We start from the raw sequence: 23,788 nt of genomic DNA on the forward strand, positions 1-23,788 counted from the left end.
TTTTATACCAATTCTCCTGAGGTACTCCTGCAAGAATCCCCATAGCCAATCACAGCCTCTTGGATGGATTCCTTTTGACCAGAAGCATTTCACCTGGCATCCAGTTTTTTCTTAAAATTTCAGTTTCTCAAGGATTGCAAAAGAATAGCCCCAGGATACTCTCAAATAATGCTGCTAACCCATAATCAGATAGGCAAGCCCTAGTGGAAAGAATTCCTCCACTCCTTATGTCTTCCCATATATGGATGATTTATTTTATAGCAATTCCACTTACTGAGAACTTGGACTTCATTCAACTCACACCAGCCTACATCAGAATTGGCCAGTCATTTAAAAGTCTAAACAATACTGATTTCTTCTGCAATAGTTTCTAGAAAACACAATTTCTATTCTGAAAGAGGATGGGAGTAATTGAGTGAAATTTAATTCAACCAAAATGCATTTACGTGTTTATGTTTGCTGTATCTTGATGCCATATAAAGCAACATATAGCCTTAAGGTCTTTCCTGCCTTAAAAACTTATAAGAGTTGACACAAAATACTATAAAATGTACAAAAATACTATAAATCAAGATATGTTATAATTACTAAAAGTATAAATTGTGCTCTATAGCACCAAGGAGCAAGAAATCATTTCCAACCAGGTGAAAATGAAAGAAATTTTATGGAAAAATGAATTGGAATTGTGCCTAAGCCAAATCAGTTCCTCTCCAAAACCACAAGCTCTCCATCCCTGGTCAAGACCACAGCATCAGCCACACACACTCCGTGAGCAGGCTCAGAGGATTCCTCTGGTTTCCACTGTGTGTTTGGAATACCCCTGACTGTGGTCAGTGTCCTGGATTCCCTTGCTGGCCTTTGCCCTGATGAATGCCCACCTGCCAGCCTTTAGCTTTAGGGGCTCCCTGCACACTGTCTCAGAGCAGCCACCTCACTTCTTCTCCCTGAGGGCCGGGGACACAGAGCTCAGCCTGGTTCTCAGGTCTTCAGACTCTGATCTGGCCCAGGTTTTCCATCTGCTTGTGAGAAGCCAATGGACACTGGACAAGGATGGTCCCTGAATAACTAAAAAGTGAGTAGATGGGAAGCCAGCAGACTTTACAGGAAGGTCCAGAGAAGGACTGGCTCTCCAGGGCATGAAGGATCAGGTCCTAGAACATACATGGTGTCTCTCCTATATCCAGTCTCCTGGCTACCCTTTGAGCATTATTACTCACCATTGGTTTACTTACAAATACCTCCAGGGCTCCTCAACAAATGCTCCAGAAAGATTGTGATCCTCACTCTTCTAATGTACTTTAATTCATGCCTCATGCTTCTCTGCTGGTTGCTAATCACTGCCTAGAATATCCTTCTGATTCTCTTTCCCATCTACTAGATAAGCTCCTATTCTCCAATATTTCTATCCAACCTTTCAACAACTCTCCAAATACTTCCTCTCTGAAGCCTTCTCTTCCCAGCATCCTCTAATCTTAGGCAAAGCTGAGTCCTCATTGCTTTGTTACTAATGTACCTTAATCATTATTTTGGTAATTATTGGTTGACTAGACAAGTCAACAGACAGTACCTCTTCCTGCACTATGAGATTCTCTAGTGAAGACAGCATGTCTTACCATTTCCTTGTGTACCTTCCTTTCATACTGTGCACAGTGTCTGGCCCAGAGCAGCGGGGACAATAGGCATGACCAAGGCAGAGATATTGGCAAAGACAATGGAAATGAGTTTGTCCACACTGGATGAGTCGGACATCTGGGGCACATGTGTATTCAGGTCATTAGGTTGGAAGCAGAGCAACTAGTAGTAGATCCTTTCATCATTTTTCATTTGGACAAGTGACCAGGGTTAAGGACAAAGAACTTGAAAGCTCCCAAATTTATCTAACCTAGTGATCCAAGTGGCCTCCAGTGATATATAGCATTTTCAATTTCTTTTGATTGATCAATCTATCCCCTACGAGAGTGGGTTAAAAAAAAAGACCTTGATTTTATCTGAATATGACTATGGTTTATGTTTAAGACATCAACTCTCATATCTTTCATTAGTTGTTCATAAGACCTAGGACACAATGGGCACTAGTATTTTTAAAAAATGGTAGTGGAGGAATAAGGCAAGGTCAATGCTAGGAACCTTTCACATTTTATTAGAAGTGTAGTAATTTTTAAATGATTGGTATCATAGATGCATTGATGTAAGAATGCTTAGAATCCTTTGAGTTCTTCAGGGACACCATTTAAGCATTAGACACTAACTTTACTTTTACAAATAATGAAAAGTGAAGCAGGTTTCCCTAAAGTAATATATCTTCAATTAATTCTTGATAAGTGATTCTGAAGGTGATTAGAGAAAACAGGCATACCCTAGCTGATAACCTCCAAGATTATATGTACTTGCACATCTCAGTTTGCATAGTTGTTTCTCAGATATTTTGATACTCTTGGGGACAGTCTTCCTCCACTGAGAGTCACCACCATAGAAGCCTTTCTTACTCATGAATGAGGATATAGTAGTAGAATTGAGATTGAAAAGTGTGTGCTCATAATTGAAACCCAGAATGGAAATGTTCTAAGAGAGAAAAAAACATAATGGGAAAGAGAAAGAAATGAAGATAGCCAGACAGTTTAGAAGGAAAACAGTTCCCTTTAAATAGAAAAATAGCCACAGGATATTGTCAAATAATGCTGCTTGTTATGTCCATATTTTGACAAATGGGACCACTTTGTGCCGCCTGTCCAAACAGCCCGATCTTGAGCCAAGCCCTGGCTTGAGAAATGGAACCCTCACTGTAACAACAGGTTTCCTATCACATCGATCTTGTTGATGTTGGAGCAGATTAAAGCAGATGTTTCCTGTCAAACTGTGGTTCTCTCCCCAAAGAGCACATTAGCATCCTCAATCTCTTCAAGCCACACATTAAGACCAAGGGCCTCCATGCAACTGAATTCCCCTTAACCTGTCTGTTCTGTTGGTTAGGTCAGTTATGTCAGTTATCCCCCAGACAGCTCAACTTGCTCTGGAATACCGTGTTCCTCTGAAAATGGATTATGGACAGAGTTCAATAGAGAAGGAAGCTATTAAGAAAAGGCCCCTGGAGCCAAATGGAGGAAATACAGCCTCAGACATGTGGCTGCCATGATCAGCTGAGCACTGATGGCTTAAACATACTTAGCAACTTGTGGTAGGGGAGGCGACGGGCCACCAGCATGAGACCCAGAGCTTTCAGTGGAAATGATCCATGGACAGAGGGTGATTTTATCAACCAGGGAAATATCAGGCACTTATGGAGAAAATCTAGCAACTCTTCACACCTTTCCTTTTTTAGGAAGCAGGGGACACTGAGTAAGGAGAATGTAGGAAATATTAGAATGTAATATTTACCAGAATCAGATTAGAAATATCTTGTAAATTTCATGACTCTCAACTCAGGTACCAAGAGGCATATTATGTGTACAATTCACTTCCAGTTGATTTACATTCAGCATTTTCTTTAGTAAATAAGTCCACAAAAAGAAATTATTAGATGGAGAAAAAACAAGGCTGACTACATGAAATATAATAATAATAATAATAGCAGCTAGTATTCATTGCTTCTTCTCTGCTGATCACTTCACATTTACTATCCCATTCAAATCGCACAACAAGGTTAAGCCCTTGATCTTCATTTGACAGATGAGAAAATTGGCACAGAAAGATGAGGTAATGGTAGATTTCAACTTGAACTTGGATCCTGTGAAACTAAAGCAGGGGCTCTCTGACTTTACTCCTGTAGCACTTGGTTATTCACAATTCACAAATTGCTTTACGATGTTTTCTCTCTTCCTGATTTGACTAATCCCCACTATCATACATAGCAACTACCACAGTCAAAACACTATACTTACACTAAGAAGAGGAAAAGGAAGAAAGAACAGGAGAAGAGGAAGAAGAGGAAGGAGTTGTTCCTGTTCTCAAGGAGCTTGTTCAAGGGTTTCCCATGAGCAACATTCATAATCTAAGAAAATTCATTAGGAGTCCTGATCTCCTAGACCAATGTGAGAGTTTCCTCTCAGCACCTTCTCTGCTTCTATTTTTTTCTTTTTTGTATTAGGGATTGTGCTCAGGGGTACTTTAACCACTGAGCCACATCCCTAACCCTCTTTCTAATTTTTTACTTTGAAACAGTCTTGCTACATTGCTTAAGACTTCACTTCGTTGCTAAGGCTGGCTTTGAACTTGTGATTTTCCTGCCTCAGTCTCCTGAGCTGCTAGGATTACAGGCATGCACCACCATGCCCAGCCTTCACAGCCTCTATTAAGGGTATTCCTTACATCTTATTATAAGTGTTGTTACTGATTTCTGACTCAGTCACTAAGTCATAATTTTTTTTATGTTAAGCATGAATTCCATTCACTCATAATACTGTATCTGAAGAACTCAAAATATGTTTGCTGATGAGCAAGTGAATAAGTTGTAATAAGCAAGTGACATCAAGGGCAATGGGATCTTTAGGGAAACATAATTATCAAATATCCTTTAATGATGAGCTAATAATTTTAAGTGAATTGGCAGGCACTGACAGTTGCCCACCTGAAGTCATTCTCATGACTGTCCTTATTAACAGAACTGAGTACCCGCTTCTCAACAAAGGAGAATTTGCTCATGAACAGGATCAGTACTCCATAGGAGAGTTTCTGGAAAAGTTTGCTTAGCTCTAAAAAGACACACAAATAAAAGGTAATCTGTCATATTCCCTAAGACTAACTAGATCATATTTTGGGATAAGAGACAGCACTGCTGTGGCCTTTTCAAGAGGCAAGCTGACCCAGGAAGACCTCTCCCTGAGAGAGACAGAGCCAGCTTCTCCATGATGTTGCTGAGGCAATCAATCAACTACCCTCTGGAGATGCCCCTTCCCAGATGTGTTGATATATGAGGTACAGCTTTCCCTCACTGCTTATGTCACTGGGGTGCAGGTGTTTGTTACTCATAACTGAAAGCCGTCACCTTGCCCCAATCTTTGTTGTCATGTCAGGACTCCATGGGGTCAGGATTGGTTGGACCTTGATGCATTTTTCCCACTGTAGGCATCAATTTACTTACGTGAAAAATGAAAGAAATTAGGCTTTTATCATTGAGTTGAGGGTTGCTCTCTCCTGTAGCCTGAAATCTTTTCCCTGGTAGCAATTCTTCTTCCTCCCCTTCTTCCTCCTCTCTTCATTATTAATAATATCATAATTATAGTTTATGTCATCCTCCTAAATTCTTTAAAGAAAAGAGTGTTTTTCAGCAAAGAGGAAGGATATTTTATATCTAGATAGGCTACACTATTCTGCACAGAATGTTCGGGACACCATCTAGAGCTATGGCAGAGACTGCTTCTCGTCCCTGTACAACTGTAATCCCCTAGTCTTTTCATGAGAAAACCCATGAGTTTTAGCTGCACATGTGGACATTCAGAATGGAGCCTGCCATTCCTCAACTTCCTTTTGGAGCTAAGTATCACCATACCATTACATTCTGGCCACTAGAATAACCAAGTGTCAACTATTTCTGTGAACCTCCTTCAAAGATAATATATGTCCTCTGCCCTTCTCCTTGATGCTTCTCTTCATGGTTTAGTTGCTAACTAAATGCTGATGTGGTATTTGGAGCTCCCACCATCTTGAACCCTGAGAGCAAAGATTACATCCAAGAGAGGTAAAACTATGAGACAGAAGGAATGTGGGTGTCAGGGGGCTCTGTGGAGAAGGGTCACCATCTTAACCATGACTAATTCACTTCTGATCAGGGAGAATGAGGCTCTGAGAAGTGGTAAGGATCAGCTGGAAAATCAGATATACCCCCCCATTCACACACTGGCATCCTTTTTTTTTTTTTTTTCTTTTTAACTGCATTTGCATGAGACCTCCCTCCAGCCAGCCTTGCTGTTGTTAGGATTTGGATATGCTCTAATTGCAACCCCAGAGTCCATTGGGATTAAAGGCTTGGTCCCCAGAGTGGCACCATTTCGAGATGGTGGGCCTTTGGGAGATGGAGCCTGGTGTGAAGTCCTTGGGCCACTCAGGGTATGCCCATGCAGGGGATTGTGGGATCCCAATCTTGTTTTCTCTCTGACCATCTCCTGTTTGGCCATGTAAGAGTTTCCTCATACATGGTGGAGTGTGCATCCACCATGACACAACAGTAGCTGAAAGGGTCTTGGCTAAAACTGAAGCCAGCAGGTGCCATTCCTCTGAATGTCCAAGGCTGTGAGCTTTATAAACCTTTTCTCTTTATAACATTAACTGCCTCTGGTGTTTCACTGTAGTAATAATGCAAACCTGACTCTCACCCACCCTGGCTCAATGTCATGCACAATCAGAGCAACAACCCAGCCTTTTGGCCTCTGAACCACCCTGACAGTTGGCTATTAGATAAAAAGTTTCCTTTATAAATTTAAGTGGCCTTGTCTGGATCAGTCTTCACTCTCATATTCCTTGTGCTCCTGCCCCCAATCAGTTTGATAACATTCATGTAAAGAAACTCCATTTGGGGAGGCACACCCACCCTTCCCCTCCTAGTCTCTTTCTAGGGGATTTGGCTAACAGTTTTGCTGATAAAGGGACTCCAGAGAATCTTGTGAATTTTTCTAAAGTCAGGATAAAATCAGAAAACAATTATTACAATAAATTAAGGTTGAGATGCTGTTAAGAAAGGAAGTAGACAGTGTTATGTTCCTAACAAAGAAAGTCATTTGTATAAATCTCTTCATATCACATAGTGATTCATTTGGTTATGGTATTTCTCTTATTTTAGTTTTGTAGCTTTTGGCTGAACTACTAAACAGATTAGGAAATGGACAAATGCTTACAATGTGCACACAAATCACATAATATGTTTTAAGGGGATATATGTGTAATGCATAGTCAAAACCCTATCATCACAATTAGTGGTGGGGATAAATGTTTCAGGTTATAGCAGGGTTTAATGGCTTTTGGCCAGAATACAGACAGACACAGATGTGTTTTAAAAGCAAAGAAAAAAAGAAGAAGAAGAAGAAAAGAAAGCCAATATTTTCCCAGAAAGTAAAATTTTCTAAAAAGACAGGGCTTATAGGTCCAATATATTTTCTGTAGAAGCACCTGATAAAGTGAACAAGAAATTTCTCATCTGTAACCACTTTATAGGACATTAGTTATAAGGCAAGGATCAAAAGACGGTGGATCTATTCCTGGGTCACTAACTAAAAGTTTGACATACGTATATGGAATGACATACGTATATGAGATAATCTGAAAAAACTACAAAATACCCTAGGGCTTTCTGAAGTTCACACAATAGTCTTCACAAAGCCTTGTTTTGCTGTAGAAAGTGAGGGACCCACAGCTAGGACCCCCACACAGTCACTATTTTCTACATGAACAGTACAGGATCTGTACTGACTCAGGTTTAGTCTCTACTATGGAAGAACTGGAAACTAGTCATGAGATGAGTCTGTCCATGCTTCAGTTTGTTTTCTAGAAAACGCCATCATCTAATAATAATAGCAGACTTTCACTGAGCTCATACTGTGAGTAGGCACTGTTCTAAGCATCTCATTTAATTCTCAGTGAAAAGGGTGTTATTATTATCCTCATTTAGGAGAGGAGACCCTGAGAAGATAGCTTAGTCCAAGACCAAAGAGCCAGAAAGCAGAATCAAAATTCACACACAGATAGTCTGAATGCAGAGGCCAAGGGAGCTAAGAGAGGAGAGCATCATAAATGCTTGCTCTTCTTAAAATTCTTCTCTCTAGAACATTCTCATTCCACCCCCACCCTTCCCCAAAATACAGGTAGTAGAATCTTGTCTTTTATTTGTAGGATACAATGCCATCAGAGTTTGGAAATACTTCCCAGGTCTGCCCTTGAGGTTCACATTGATAGACCTCTCTGAATCCAGCAGAATACCTTACACAAAGAAAATTAATAAGTTTTGTTGATGGTAAAGATGAGCTTCAGCAGGAATATTTAGATCCAGGCAGTGTGCCTGGCACACAGGAGGCGCTAAAGATTGGTCTTTCAAAAATTGAAACATGGGAGGTAGGTAAGAAGGAAAGACTGGAGGAAGGGAAGACAAAGGAGAGAAGAGAAAGCAAAAGAAGGAAGCAGAAACAGCTGGAAGGCGGGAGGGGGAAGAAAGGAATAAAAAAGGTGGAAAGGAAGAACAGATGGCAACTGTATTTGTGCATATGCAAAGGTCATAGGCAAGCTCCAGGGTTGCCACTTGAATACTATTGTGAATTACTGTTGAGTAGTGAAGGGTTTACAGAGCCATGAGGAGGTCAAAGGAAGAGGGTCCTGGATACCCGCTCCAGAATTACACCCTTTGCCATCTACTAGGTCCCAAACTGCTATATTTACTCCTTCCAGAAAGGAAAAACTCAAGATCTTGCATTGGAGAATAAATGCATCCATCTTCCATCATTTGGTTTGAAATGGAATAACCCTCCCTTTGGCTCTACCTAATGAGGGGAAGGGGCTTGAGACTGTCAGCCTATCCCATCTCTCATGGCTCCAGCAAATCAGTAGGTCACACAAGGTACAAACCTCAACAAAATCAAGATTCAAGGTTAGGTTTTTAGTTTCTTTTTGGAAAAAAAGGCTTTTTCTCCCATTCCCATAGACAGAGTGGTTCATGGTCTGAGGTCTAGAAATCCTGCAGACACTAGCTACCTAGACTCTGGCCTACAATGGCAGACGCAAGGAGCCTGATGATGAAAATGACACCTTCTAAGGCAGAACAGGTGAAGGGAAATCTCCAGGTCAAAAATTAGTAGCATTTGAGCTGCTGGATCAAGGTTTATGTGAGGCCAAGCCTACTATAGTTATGCAGGCCAATACATTTCTTTACTATTCAGGTCCCATTTCAGCTAGTTTTCTCTCATTCACTGCACAAAGATCCTGAGTGATACAATCTAAGTCCTGGTTGCAGATTTTGCATTCCCAGATACAGGTCTCAATATACCAAAGAGTTGTCCTCTATGTTGGAATATAAACCACAGATGGAATCAGGGACTGTAAGAGTTTGGAATTCCAAATGACAAAGCTGAACCTCAGGCAGGAACATGATCAAAGATGAGATGAATGGCTCCCCAGGTCTTGACTCCACCTTCACCTCAGTGGCACGTAGACAGGAGCTGGCAAGTTTTATTTTTCTAGGCATGATGTCTTAGAGCCTCCTGCTAACGCATTACTTTCTAAAGGAACCCACTGTACTTAATCGATGTCTTTCATGTTTCAGGTCATCAGTGTCATCCGTCTCAGATTTAAAGCTCTTGGAGAGAAGAAAGGCTCTGTTTAACCCACTTAACACAGAATATAGCCCAGCAACACTGCTGAAACCTGATAAATGTTCTTTGGTGCTGTTGCTCCTGCTGATCTCACAATGTCAAGCAGATCCTCCCACAAAGGCATAAAATTCAAACTTTATCTTGAACTCCACAAAATTTCCCTGGGATTCTTAAGTTAAAGCCAGGAACTGCTTCTTCCCAGTTCTTTGCTAAACAGTAGAGACACGTTCAGGGTCCAAATCACAAAATGTCTTGCATTGAAATTAGTTATGCTTATCTGATGTCATCTATCACCCTTTGGACAACATAGGACCCTCTCAGCCTGGATCCCCACACCAATCTGCACAAATACCTCTCCCTCAAGGAATAATCAGAATTTCTCCTGTTCTCAACCAGAGGACCAGTAAAGAGATTATGAGGTTTGAGTCATGTGATCTAATGGTACCAATCTCAGCTGCATCTTTATTGCTGTGTGACCTTGGGCAAGTTACTTAACCTGTCAAAACCATATTTCTTCCATAAACACAATATCCATAATAACAGTTTCCTCATGTATTTATTAGGTTTTGTGCTGATAGTCGAATAAGACACTATGACAGGGTTCACTGTAAATAAAAATGCAATCACTCTCTTCTATTGTTTGGCCAATCAGGCAAAGCTTTCAATTGTTTGATTCACCCTGTGTGCATCTCTTAGATTCCATCCTCCCTCAGCTCAGAGGATGGAGTGAAATGGATGATGTTTAGCAAGCATTTAAGCAGCGCTCCCACAGGCACCGCTTACCACTACTTTAGAAGGCCAGAGTTTTAAACTCCACTCTAAAATTTGTTGTTTTAAATTAATGGAGTGAAAAACCACATTGCAAAATATGAAGCACCGACACTTTCCCTCCAGTTGTGTCAGCAGGCCTCAGATGTCTTATCAACGTCCCTCATTCAGAAGCAGTGTCCTGGTGCCAGGCTCCTCTGGTGACTGGACTAAGAGGACAGATCAGAGTTAGGCTGGGCTCCCTGTCTTCCTCCCATCCTTCAGGTCACCAGTAGGTCTGACTAATGACTTTTAAATAGGAAAAGCTCCAATTCTAAAGGTAAGTTTTTTCCAAAGAAGGCAAGACGACCGATAGGGTTTTTACATTCTGGTTCACCCCACAGAGGATGACAGAGGACAGGGATTCTGAAGGCCACGCCCCTCTCTGGCACAGGGCCAAAGTTTATTGGTGGCCTCTTTATTCATATCTATGCTGAGAACTGGGACTAACCAAAGAGAGTGATAATTCCTCACTCCAGTCATAAAAGAAGACCCAGAAAGGGGCTTTATTTTATTTTTAAATAAGTAGGGTTTGATTATTTTATCACCTTTATCAAAGTATAAATCTAAAAATAAATTCATCATTTTTTTATAACTTTTCATCGTACAGTTTCATGAATCTTGACAACTGTACATAGCTGTGTAACTACCACCATAATCAAAATATGGGACATTTTTATCAACGCATATTCCTCTTTGCAGTAACTAATGGGATTGGTTTTTAAAGTGAATAAATATTTTAAATCCAAAGGAACAAAAAAAGATCATTTAACCAGACAGACGCAAAAATTAAGATTAGAAATGAGGCAGGCCATGAAGTCAACATTCCACTGGAAGTATGCCACTTAATTACATGCTGTAGACTGGATGGCACCAAGACTATGCTTCAAATGGTCTTTAGGCCCTATCACACAGGGTGATGTGAAGTCCCGTATAGCTGAGTCCACCAAAGCTCAGAGGAACAACAAAGGCAAAGGGGACCAAGTCAGTGAAAGGACTGAGAATTGGATACTGAGTACCTTTAATAACGACGATACCCTTCCAGAGTCAGCATCAAGGAGTAGCCAAGAATCCTTGCAAATATAGTTGATGAGAGAGAGCTGACTTCCAAAATAGTTCATCTTTCAGTTCAAATGGGAGGGTGATGATGACTATATATTTTGGAACTCTGGTCATCTAATGTTCATCCAAAAGCTTTTCTGACCAACTCAGAAAAAGTGGCTCTGAGAAACTGAATGAAGAAGCTTTCTGCAACACCTCCAGGTCTCCTGTTCTTCTGGTCTTAAGTGTGTATTTATTCTTCTCACTCTAGCTAGCTAATACACAAATGCCCTCTGCCAAGTGTAGGCCCAAGATCACTCTCTCATCAGACACCAACTCGAAGAAACACTAAATAATGGAACGAACCATTTTCAACATCTCTCTCACTAGGTGAACACAAAAAAAAATCATACAGGAAGGCAATGTTAGACACCTATAAATGTCCTATAATGAGTCCATTCCTCTTCCCATTTACCAGGGTAAGAAATAAACCATTCTAAGTTCAGGCTATGGTGAGCCTGAACCTTTTAATTTTTGACTAGGAAATTGCTATGCATTGCTTCCTTTTCTCTCACTCTGATGAAGTCATATGTGCTACAGGCTTCAATATTCACCTGTCATTACTAAACATCCAACTTGCTACAAATTGTAAATGAAAACCAAGTCAGACACAATTTTATTATACCCCAAAAAAGACTGGGTAATTAAGTACTGTCCACTCTCTTCTTATCATGTAGGTATATTTTCCTCTACAAACAAGTGGTAGCACAGCCAGATTTATCTCTATACTAAAGTCAGAAGAATTGGGGGGTTTTAGTTACTATTTCTTCAAAATGAATTAAAAAAAGTACTCACAAAGGGAAGAAATCCCATTTGTGCATTTAATGGTTATGTTTATGCATTTTGTTGTTGTTTTAGGATGTTTGTTTTTTTGTTGGGGGGTGGGGTTGTTTGTTTGTGTGGTACTAGAATTGAACCCAGGGGCGCTTACACCTCTGAATCACATCCCCAGATATTTTATTTTATATTTTATTTAGAGATAGGGTCTCTCTAAGTGGCTTAGGGCCTTGCTAAGTTGCTGAGGCTGGCTTTGAACTCACAATCCTCCTGCCTCAGCCTCCCAAGCTGCTGGGATTACAGGTATGTGTCACTGCACCTGGCTCAATACGTGTTTATCAAGAACATGCCCTGAGCCAAGCACTAGGTACAACCAGGATGTGAGGAAACAAGTCAGTGTTTTCAATGCTGGTGATGACTATGACAAAGGGATCCTTAAAAAGTAAGTTCAGTGCGCGGCTTCAGGGTGGAGAGAACACATATCAAAGAAGGACTCACTGATAAGGTGATGCTTGCCTCAAACTTTCAAAGAAAAGGAAGAACAAAATGGATGGGGGTGGGCAAAGGGAACACATTTGTGAGAGGCCAAGAGTGTGGGAAATGGTAAGCAGCACATGTCCAGAAGGCAGGGAAGGAATGTAGGCAAGAGGGAGATATTCATAATCAGGGGCTTACACAGGTCGTAAAATCAGGAGACGGGATATCCTTTTGCAAGCATTCAAAGCCACTAAGCAATGTTAAGCAAGGGAGAGAATTGTGTGACTTTACAACAACTGTCCTTGGGTAGTCCAAAAAATAATCAGAGGAGGGCTGGATAGTCCACGGACTACTGCATTAGTCCAAGCCAACGAGTATGAGAACCAGAGTAGCAAAGTAAAAGTAGGAATAAAGAAAAGATGACTCAGAAACATTGAATGGATTTTTGTAACAAAACTCTGATTCATAGGAGGGAGGATTAGAAGCCTAATATTATTGCAAAGTTTATTATCAGAGTAGTAAATGAGTCACTCAGAGAGTAAACTCAAGAAGAGCAATTTTAGGGAGAATTAGAGAAGTTTCTATTAATACATGTCACATTTGAGTTGCATATGAGATCTGTCTGCTGATATCAATTTCAATATAGAATTCAGAGACTTTTTTTTTCCAAAGAAAGAAGATGAAGTCAGCCACAGTGACATATGTCTGTAATCCCAGCAGCTTGGGAGGCTGAAGCAGGAGGATTTCAAGTTCAAAGCCAGTCTCAGCAACTTAGGAAGGCCCTAAGCAACTCAGTGAGACCCTGTCTCTAAATAAAATACAGAAAAGGACTGGGGATGTGGCTCTGTAGTTAAGCATCCCTGGGTTCAATCCCTGGTACAAAAAAAGAAAAAAAAAATTAGAAGTGCCTAAAACTGACAACAGTCTAATATCTAGAATGCACAAGGAATTTCTGAAAATTAATCAAGGGAAAAATAAGAACCCTAAATAGAATATGCAAAGGACAGGAACAGACAGTTAATAGAAAAGGAGACCCCAAATTCTGCAAGCATATGAAAACATTCTTAAACTCACTAATGAGATGTAAAAGATGAAAATAGCAATGGTATATTATTCTATCTATTTTACACTGGGAAAAAAAAACAAAAGCTAAACAATAAAAATCATTGGTCTGGATTTGAAGATGCAGAAACTCAGAACTGATAGGGGAAGCGCACTGGGGAAGGCATTCTGGAGTGTGACCTGCCTGCATTCATCAAAATGGATTTAATACAGACGCCCATTCGGACCCAACAATTTGGCTCCTGGATACATGACTCAAAGAAATTCTCACACACACTCACAGAAGCCTATGCAGCATTAACAGTTGTGGCAGGAAATGAGAGACAGTCTGATTGTGCATTGCTCAGGAAGCTAAGCGAGCAGTGACTGGGGGCTGCAGTGCCACAGTTAGATGCAACACCCTGGGTGTACGCACAGCCACCAAGAGGGTCCTAAAACAGTCTATAGTGGAAAAAAAGTTTTAAAAAAAATTAAAAATCAAGTATAAATTACACAGAACTCACCACAATAATTGAAATCTATATGCAAATGAAACAACAATTTACACAAACAAAAGGATAAACAATAAACATATTTTGTGGTTGTCTATGGTGGGAAAGTCAATCAGAAAAAAGAGGAATACATCAATTTTTTGAGATAATAAGAATGGGGCTTCTAGTAGATCAGTTATGAAAGGATTGGTCCCTGATTAAATCAACTCTCTGCCTGAGTCTCCCAAAGAGGGGAGAAGATGAGACTTGAAGAGCAAATAGAGCTCCAAAATGACAGGCCCCTGTGCTGGTTACACAGGCTGCCCCTTGGTCACTCCCTCACCCCTAACCCCTAACCCCATTTCACTGAGGCCCTGCTCTCCTGCCCAGAGCAGCATTCCACAGGCTGCCTGCTGGCTTCCTGGTTGGGTCAATAGGAGGTACCAGCAGGAGATTGGAGAGCAAGAGAAACAAAACAGTGGGGCATCTGTCCCTCCCTGGCAAGTTCAGCTCCCATCTGAAGGCCCATCTCCCACAAGCCAGGCCTCCCTGGGCTATGGCTACCTGATCCCTCCCCTTGACCCTTTAGTCCTAGGGGATTAACAGCTTCCGGGTCCTTGTTGATTCATGTCCCTATGGTGCAGGTTTTTAAGTTCCTATTACAAAATCCTCATTTGAAGCTGCCATCTCTTTCTTGCCTTGTGAAGTTTGAGGACACTTAACTACAATGATAAAGAGTTTTTCTTTCTTTTTTTTTCCTGTCATTTTAATAAAGGAGACATGAACATATGAGGCAAAATAATTCCGATAATCCTATAGCAGAAGCAATGTATAGGAGACCAAATAATTAGATATTAACTCACATCACTGTGTCTCCCATTACTGCTATGCATCATGACTGATCTGGGGGATGAAATAGCCCAGATCTAAAGGATGTAGCAAGGATCAAGGTCACCACAGATCAGAAGATACTTGCATACTTGTAGGATTAGCACTGTCTGAATTCCAACAGCCAGATGAATATGTTCAAGATAAAACTACAGTACATATTTTCGATTAAAGATTGGCAACAAATAGTTATAAACTACAGTCTCAGGAATAAGTATTTTCACATGTGGTCTATGGGTCATTTCTAATCCCAGCATCACAGCCAGATCCAGCTGCATGTTTTTGCTCTTTGGTCCTAATCATGACTTCCTGGGATAGTCCTTCCCTGGCTACTCTATCTAAGCAGGATGCTCTCTTCCCACCAATTATTACTGCACCAAGTTCACTTCCCCATCCTGTGTTACAATTTGCATTTCTGTAATTTTTATTTACTTTTTAATTCTTTGTCTCCCCCATTAGACTAAAATTTCTACCATGGTAGACGACCATGTATAGGAGATAGAAGGTCCTTAATAACTATCTCCTGAGTGAATAAATGGTGGAAAACAAGGGTGGCACAAAGAGCAAAGAAAGGGTAGAAGAGAACCTATTCCCTCACCACCATGTTCATGGGTGTGGACCTCCCATGGCCTTCCTCATAGTCAAAACACTTCTCCTATCTGGCTCCTCTGTATGTCTCCACGGATGCTGGCCTTGTTTGAGAGAGTAAATATCCCCAGTGAGCAGGATTCAAGCCTGTGTGTTTGCCTTGTTTTGCACAGCATTCAGCACAGCCCCAAGCACAGATGGGTGCTTCATAAATATTATTGAAGGATGATGACATAGAGGATTATTTAATACCTCTACGTGGGGTAGAAACAAACCTCAGGCCACAAATATACTTTGAATGAGCTTTACTTGTCAAATCATGTGAACCAAAATATTTTCAGCAACAAAGACTCATCTATAACCACAGATCAGACATATTCAGAATGACAAAGCCCCAAAAGAATGCCATTTTCAGGGCTGAAACTTTATTATTCTGAGGTAAACCGAATCCTTGTTCTAGTGACACTGTAAGAGTAGAAATTAAAGACACTGAAAGTCTTCCCTTGGGAAACAACAATTATCTGTGAACAATGGAAGTTTGTCTGAATAATTCATCAGTTTCAAAGGTGCAGGCCCCCCCCCCCTTATTCTGGAATCCCAGGAGATTAGGCAAGTGGGTCATTTAATGTGTCTCTGCTACTCAATTGTTATTCTTTGGGGGCCTGGCATTTATGGACATAATCCTATGATTTTATTAATTCAAAAAAATAAGCTATACGGGAAACCACTGACAAGATCAACATATTGAAGCTGCATTAATTTTACCTAGGAAGAATGAAGCTTATGAAGTGTCCATCATGAGAATCCACTTGGGAGCTACACAACAGATCAAATACCCAAAACAAATCACCACGTCAGAGCCCCACAGAATGTCTGAATCCCAACCAGCAAGCATGAATAATCCTTTTAAATGGTCACTTACATATCAGAACAGGTCCTTTGTGAGATTTCTAAGCAAGGCCTCTAGTTTCTGACTGACACAGAGATTTATAGGGAAGGGGGGGATAAAGTGAAATCAAGAAGTACTGGGAAATTTCCACAAGAAAAGAGGACAAATGGTTTTTGTTGTCAAAATAAAACCAGCCTCGCTTGGCCATCATTTGAAAAGTTGCTGGCTACCCCACAGGAGGGTTGGGCAATATTCTCTACTGGTTTCTCAGGGACCCTTCCAATCTAGTTGTAGTTACTGGGCAGATACATTAGAAAACTATATCAGAAGACCTAGTTTTAAATCCTGACACTTTCTAATGAGCTGTGGGACCTTGTAAAAATCAACTTCTCTGATCACTGGTTAGTATCATTAATATAGAGATAAAATTATTACCAAGATCTAGTGAAATAACTGTATGAAAATTCTCTCTACATTGTAAGATTGGCTATATATGTGCAAGGTATTATTATTAAACACAATTTCATAATATTAAGTAACCTATATAGCACTCGGGGTCCTATATAACTAAATTCTCAATTTCTAGAGATGGTCCCATTCTTTGCTTCATTCTGTACAATTTTATTAAGCTTTTTTTTTTAATATGAAGAAGGATATAAGTAAATGTAAATGAACTCAAACCTGCTCTTTGGTACAGCTATGCAAGAATCTTAAACTGTGTTTAGTTCACCATTATGGGCTAGATGTCAATATCACCTAAAGAAGAAAAGTAAAGTGGGAGGCATCCGATGAAGGAATACAAGGTCAATTTTTAAAAAATCAATTATATTTCTAATCATTAGTAGCCAACAGCTGGAAAATTATATTCATAAAAACCATTCCATTTATAATCACATCAAAATATAGAAAACAGAAATATTTCTTTACAAAAATTATAAATTATAGGAGACCTTTATACTAAAAAACATAAAATACACACAAAAGAAATTAAAGAAAATCTAAATAGATAGATATGCCACATTCATAGATTGAAAGACTGAATATTATTAAAATGTAATTCTCCCCAAATGGCTCTATAGATTTAACAAACAAACAAACAAAAATCACAATCCCAACAGGTTCTGGTGGAAATTGACATGCTGATATGAAAATGTATGTGGAAATGCAGAGGATCTAGGATGGATGAATGGATGGGGATATACACACACAAAAAAAAGAAAAACGTATTGGCAAATTCACCTGATTTCAGTGTAATATTTTCATAAGGATCAACAAATAAAATCAGGGAGCAAAACAGAGAATCCTGAAATAGATACACATATATATGGCCAACTGATTTTTTAACAAAGACACAAAAGCTATTCAGAGGAAAGGAAATTCTCTCAATAAATAGGGTTGGAACAACTAGACATAGCAAAAAATAACCCTCAACTACTACCTCACACCATACATAAAAATTAATAGAAATCATAAACATAAATGAAAAGTTAAAACAGTAATGATTCTAAGAGAGAAAACATCTTTTTGAAGTTGGAGTAAGTAAATATTTCTCATAGAAGATGAAAATATACATAATAAACATAATTAATTACAATAAAAATTATTAATAAACTGGACTTCATAAAATTTAAAACTTACTCATCAAAAGTCATAATTAAGAAAATAAAAAGCAAGCAAGAGGCAGGGAAAATATTTTATATATATATATATATTTGATATATATCTCTCTCAAATAATAAATATTTGAGATATAGATGTGTATATATATATATATATATATATATATATATATATATATGACAAAAGACTTATCCAAAAAATATAAAGAACCTCTACAAATCAATAATAATAAAAGTATAATGAGCTTAACTTTAAAAATGAGCAGATACATTCCACAGATATGCCAAAAGAAGTTACACAAATGGTCAGTAAACATATGGAATTGAACTCAACCTCACCAGTAACTGAGATGATGTGAATCTAAACAATGATGAAATAATATTTTGCACTTTCTAGAATGGCTAAAATAAAGTCTAAATGTTGTTGAGGATATGAAACAACTGGAACTCTCATAAATTGCAAGTAAGAGTATAGAATGAAAGCCAGGTATTTTATTGTAAAACTAAACATTACATCTATCCTAAAATCACCATTCCACTCCTTGATATTTACTCAGGAGTAATGAAAATGTGTCCACAAAAACATTATTATATAAGAGTGCTATAGCATCATGATTCATATAGTTAATAATTGGAAACAGTCGAAATGTCCATCAATGGGAGATTGGAAAAATAAATTGGGATAAACTCATGTATTAGTAACACCACACAGAAACAAAAAAGAGATGAGTTACTAACACATGCTATAGATGTAGGTAAATAAAAAACACAGCAACAAAGAAGTATATAGTACATGATTCTATTTGTACGAAGTTTAAATAAGGCAAACACATGGTGATAGAAACTGTTGCAATGATTGCCTATGAGGGACATGGGGTGATGGAAACCTGGGTGGTGGTTATGAAAGTGTATACATTTCTCAAAACTTGGTGAACTGAACGGTTAAGGCTATGCATTTCACTTATACAAATTTTTACTTGATAAACGATTAAATGAAGAACATTACAAGAAAAAAAAACTACACAATCCAGAAGGTGGGACTCCCCAGGACAACTGGTAAAGTTTCTTCAAAAATCACTGTCATTAAATACAAGAGAAAAGGACTGCACCAGATGAAGAAAAGACCTAAGAGATGCAACAGGTAAGTCTTGGATGGAATCCTATCATGAAAGACATTTGGGGGACACTCGGGGGAAATTAAAATATGATCTTGGTTTCACATGCCACAAAATTGTATTAATAGAACATTGGAGATTGTTAATGGACAAGAAAAACATCTTACAAGCAATATGTTCTTTCTGATCTCCTTTTGGCATTAAATTACATACATGTTGTGTATATTATGTATTTTAGTTATATTGGTACAATATATATTATGGAAAGATTTTCAGTAAGGAATATAAATTTTGTTATTTGTTTGTCTGTGTTCTCCAACTTTCCACCATGCACATGTCCTGTTTTAATAATAATATATACTGTTTTTAAAATATTAGACTCAAATTCACTGTTTTGTAAGTCAAGATAGGAGATGGTAATAAGGGTAAGAGAAAGGAGATTTACTGCATAGTGATTGGTCAACATTGACCAATCTCCTCCTGGGCAATTTCCATCGCGCTCTCATAGCATTCTAACAATAAACCATCCCATTTTTACAGAGCTAATGAAGGTACAAGCAAACTTTTATAAATAATATGTTCTGACCTCAATCTCCATACTCTGTACCACTTCATTTATATATACTTTCATATTTAGTAAGTTCTTTTACTAGTCTGTGAAGTATATGTACAAAGTGTTTGTCCTGTTAAATGTGTTTCATGAGTCACCTCATTCATACCTCATAACGATCAATGTAAGGATGATATCATTACCCCCATTTTATTGGTAAGAAAATGAAGGCACAGAGCTCAAATAAGAAATAAGAAACAAGCTCAGGCCAACTGATCTTCGGTACTTCTACCCGGTAAACCATACCATGTCTCTAAGTTCCTATGCTTTCAACATGTTCACAGAGGATTAGAGGAGAATGAGTACCAGCTGCCAACAAAGGGTATGTTGACATCAGACATCTATCATAAAGTTTTTTAACAGTGGCATCCTTGCTTACCTGTCTAGGGCAGTGCTGGTTGGCATACTTCTCCCAAACCCTCGAACTCCTGTCTGACGGAAATATGGAATGCAAGAGAGGTTGGCAGCAATGATAGCCAGGGAGTCAGAAGGACTCACAAAGAAGCCATTTTGGCCTAGGATCATGTAACGGTCCTGTGGGAAGGAATGTGTGAAAATTATCAGACAGAAGCATCTGCTACAAGCAGCCCATTCCCATAATCATCCCAAGCCACTTTACTGTCATCTTACATTTAAACAACCTAAAACCATTTGGATGAGGCCAAAGAGAGCATGGGAATCCTTATAAATCCCTGAACATCAAGGGCCTAGAATCCTGACACAACGAGCAATGTGTTCCACCTGTTGAGATGTGCATGACTACTTCATGCTTCAGTAGCCTCCATAACTTTAATTCCAGCTTCCTTCCAAACAGAATGGGAGCAGAGCTTATTGCTGAATAGCTGGTTCCTAACAGGGTGTTTTCAATAAAACCAGCTATAAATAAAGATTTATTATATGAATATTTTTAAAAGAAATAGCTTCTTTATAACACATGTTCATCTGAAACTAAAAAAAGTAGTGACTATTTAATTGCAATATTTAGCCATTAAAGAAGAGAACAGATGCATAGCCAGTTAGGGTCCACATGCCCTGTGCATGTCAGCTCCAGATGTGTTCATTAATTCTCTGGTTTTCAATGCTTGGCTCAAAACATGGTAAAAGAGTCAGCAGACAGAAAACTTTCATACTTACCCCATCGGCATCAAATGCAGCTCCAAATCCATATTCTCCTCCTTTCATGGCTTCCAAAAGGGTTGTTGCATATGTCAGATTTGGGTCGGGATGCTGCCCTCCAAAGTCTTCCAGGGGAACACAGTTTATTGCAGAATTGGCTGGGGCCCCCAGCTCATCACACAGAACTTTTCTCACATACGGTCCCATAACTAAAAAAAAGAAAAAATAAGACATACAATGATGTGAATTATCTGCAGAATCCTTTCCCCTTGGTATTTTGTTCTGGTAAGAACAAGCAAGCCCGCTTAATCACGAAGGATAAAAAGATAAATTTTACAGGCTTTTCCAAGACACAGCAGAAAATAATATTCACATTTATTACATTTATTGAGCAACTATGTGCCAGTGACTATGTTAGGCATATAGAAAATGTAGTCAATAATCCCACTAAACAAATTTTTTCTCCCCCAATTTTTCTAATATGTTGCCTGAAAGAAATCAACCATATAAAAATGATTCATTACCTGCTGTTTTTCATGTATTAAGTGCTTTAGCCAAATATATGCAAAAGCACTAATGGGTTCTACAATGTCCTTTGCCTGTGCAATCTTTGAACATTGCCAAATGTGTAAACACTGTAAACCACTCATGTAGCATATAAAACTAAGCACATTTTGCAAAATACGTGCTAAGGAATAGTATTTCCCTGTTCCCTGGAATGGAATGCTTAATATAGAACTCCTGTGTTAGATATTGAAGAGATAGAAGCAAAGCACGTAGTTTGTATATTCCTGGCCTCTTAATCTAATCATGGGATGAGTCAAAGCTACAGATGAGAGACTGGAGTGGTAAAATTAAAAGAGGTGCCATTCAAAGCACATTTATAAAATAATTAGATCCAATGGTTTAAGAGGAGCCATGAGCACAGGTAAGGCTTCCAGGAAGAAGCAGAATTCCTGGGGAAACTTGAAGAAGAACATATATTTGACATGGGTGGGAGAGTTCCACCCACATGGAAGGGAACAGAGCCTGCAGTAGCACATCAGGCACATTTGAGTACTCCTGTGTAATCCTGTTAGGTGAGATCTATGTAAATTATCATTTTCATATATTTGCCACCAACATAGTATATCCTCAGACAGTAAACATTTTTTGTTTTTATCATTGTTTTAATTTTGACTGCCTAGTGCCCATTTCTCTTCCTTTAGTAGCAGCATTTTGGGGTTTCTTCTGGTAAACCACTTTCTTCTCCATCTTAATCCATATCGTTTGAGTACAGCTAAATCCCACTGCACCCACGGCTAAGGAGGTGACCTAGGTCTACCTGATTAATGTCCTCTGTCCCCAGCTAGAGTAATTGATTCAGAGATGGACATGGTATAAGTCTGGTAATGAGGCTCCAGTCCATAAATATTGTTCAAACTCTTTGGAAAGAGGACCTCTTTTCTCTAAGTCACATAAAGCTAAGGCAAAAACTTAGAAGATCTTTTTTTGGGGGGAATATAATCAGCTCAAAAGAAAGAACAAAGCAGCCCAAACAGAATCCCTTAGACCAAAGCCCATGGAGGATCCAACTCTCAGTGGGCTCAGAGCTCCCAGCCAAAAACCACCAAAATTTTGAGGAACACAATTAACATAAGTGTGAAACCAACAAAGAGTAAAGAGAAACCTAGAGGCAATAAATTATACAGAGAGAAGAAAACTTTAAAAAAATATATATCAATCATATTCTAGTAGAGATGAACAAGATAGAGTAGAATGGCTGAGATTGAAAAGACCGACAATACCAAGCAAGGATGGAGAGAAACTGGAGCACTCCGGCACCGCATGTGATATAAATGGTACGTCTACTTTGGGGAAATGTTTGATAGTTTCTTACATAGTTAGACATACACTTGTCATCAGACTCAGCAATTTCACTCCTAGGAGCTTAACCTAGACAAATGGAAATATACGTTCCCGTACAGATTTGTTTGTAAATATTCATAGCAATGTTATTTAGAATAGTCAAAAACTGGGGGTAAAAGCCTCAATTCCATCAACCAGAGAATGGATAAATAAACTGTGGTACATCAATACAATGGAATACTGCTGTGCAATAACAAGAAGCAAATACTGATATATTCAACACCATGCCTGAATCTCAAAAACATTATGCTGAATGACAGAAACCTGAAGTAAAAGTCTACAAACTTTATGCTTCCATTCCTATGACTTTCTGGAAAAGGAAAAACAATAGAGGCAGAAAGCAAATAACTGGTATCCAGGGGCTGGGGGTGGGGAGATGACTGCATAGGCCCACAAAGGGAACTTAACATGGTATGAAGTCAGAGATGCTCAACACTGAAAAGTCACCAGAAACCGTGTATTCACATTTAGTGACAGGGTAGATAAATACAAAAAAAATAATAATAATAATACAAGAATTAAAAAGTGTTGACTCCTGAAAGTAGGAAATTGAGAAAAGAATGAGGTGAGGATTTTTTTTCATAACAAACTTAGAATTACTTGATTATTTAAATTACAGCATGTGCTTTGATCACAAACACGTAAATAAATACAGTCTTAATCCACTCCACACTCTCACAGACATAGCCTCAAACTCGTTTATTCAACTTTTGTTTTCATGTTATGCTGAAAAAAAAGAAATTAGAGAACTTAAGTTTTCCAGAACCTTCCAAATACCTGAACACACACAAGTTGTGTGATTACTGGTGAATCCAACTTCCTCAAAATCTCAGAAATCCAACATTTGAAGAAGACTGCTTGACATTTCTCACTCACCACTTTGTGGAAAACCACTAGCTCACCTCCATGCATTGCATCAATGCGGATCTTCAGTTGGCCTGGCCCAGTCAGCAAACTCTTAATGGCATTAAAGTCAAAGATGGTCCGAAGGAGGTTGAGATAGATATCCACAGGGTCCACAATCTCCACTGACATCAGAGAAACAAAGCGGGGTGTCAATGACCATATCCAGGA

The 23,788-nt window shown here is 38.9% G+C and overlaps 1 protein-coding gene across 1 annotated transcript in view; it reads right to left on the reverse strand.

Moving 5' to 3' along the window:
* Pgm5 (phosphoglucomutase 5) overlaps positions 1-23,788 on the reverse strand; it is a 168,943-nt gene that overhangs the window by 120,230 nt on the left and 24,925 nt on the right. Inside the window, exons 4-6 of the mRNA XM_027940133.2 lie at positions 23,617-23,742; positions 20,825-21,015; positions 20,070-20,224 (exon numbers count right to left, since the gene is read on the reverse strand). Of these exons, the coding sequence (XP_027795934.1) occupies positions 20,070-20,224; positions 20,825-21,015; positions 23,617-23,742 (472 nt within the window). The remainder of the gene's footprint in view (positions 1-20,069; positions 20,225-20,824; positions 21,016-23,616; positions 23,743-23,788) is intronic.

The sequence above is a fragment of the Marmota flaviventris genome, chromosome 13, assembly GCF_047511675.1.
Source record: "Marmota flaviventris isolate mMarFla1 chromosome 13, mMarFla1.hap1, whole genome shotgun sequence".
Classification (NCBI taxonomy): Eukaryota; Metazoa; Chordata; class Mammalia; order Rodentia; family Sciuridae; genus Marmota; species Marmota flaviventris.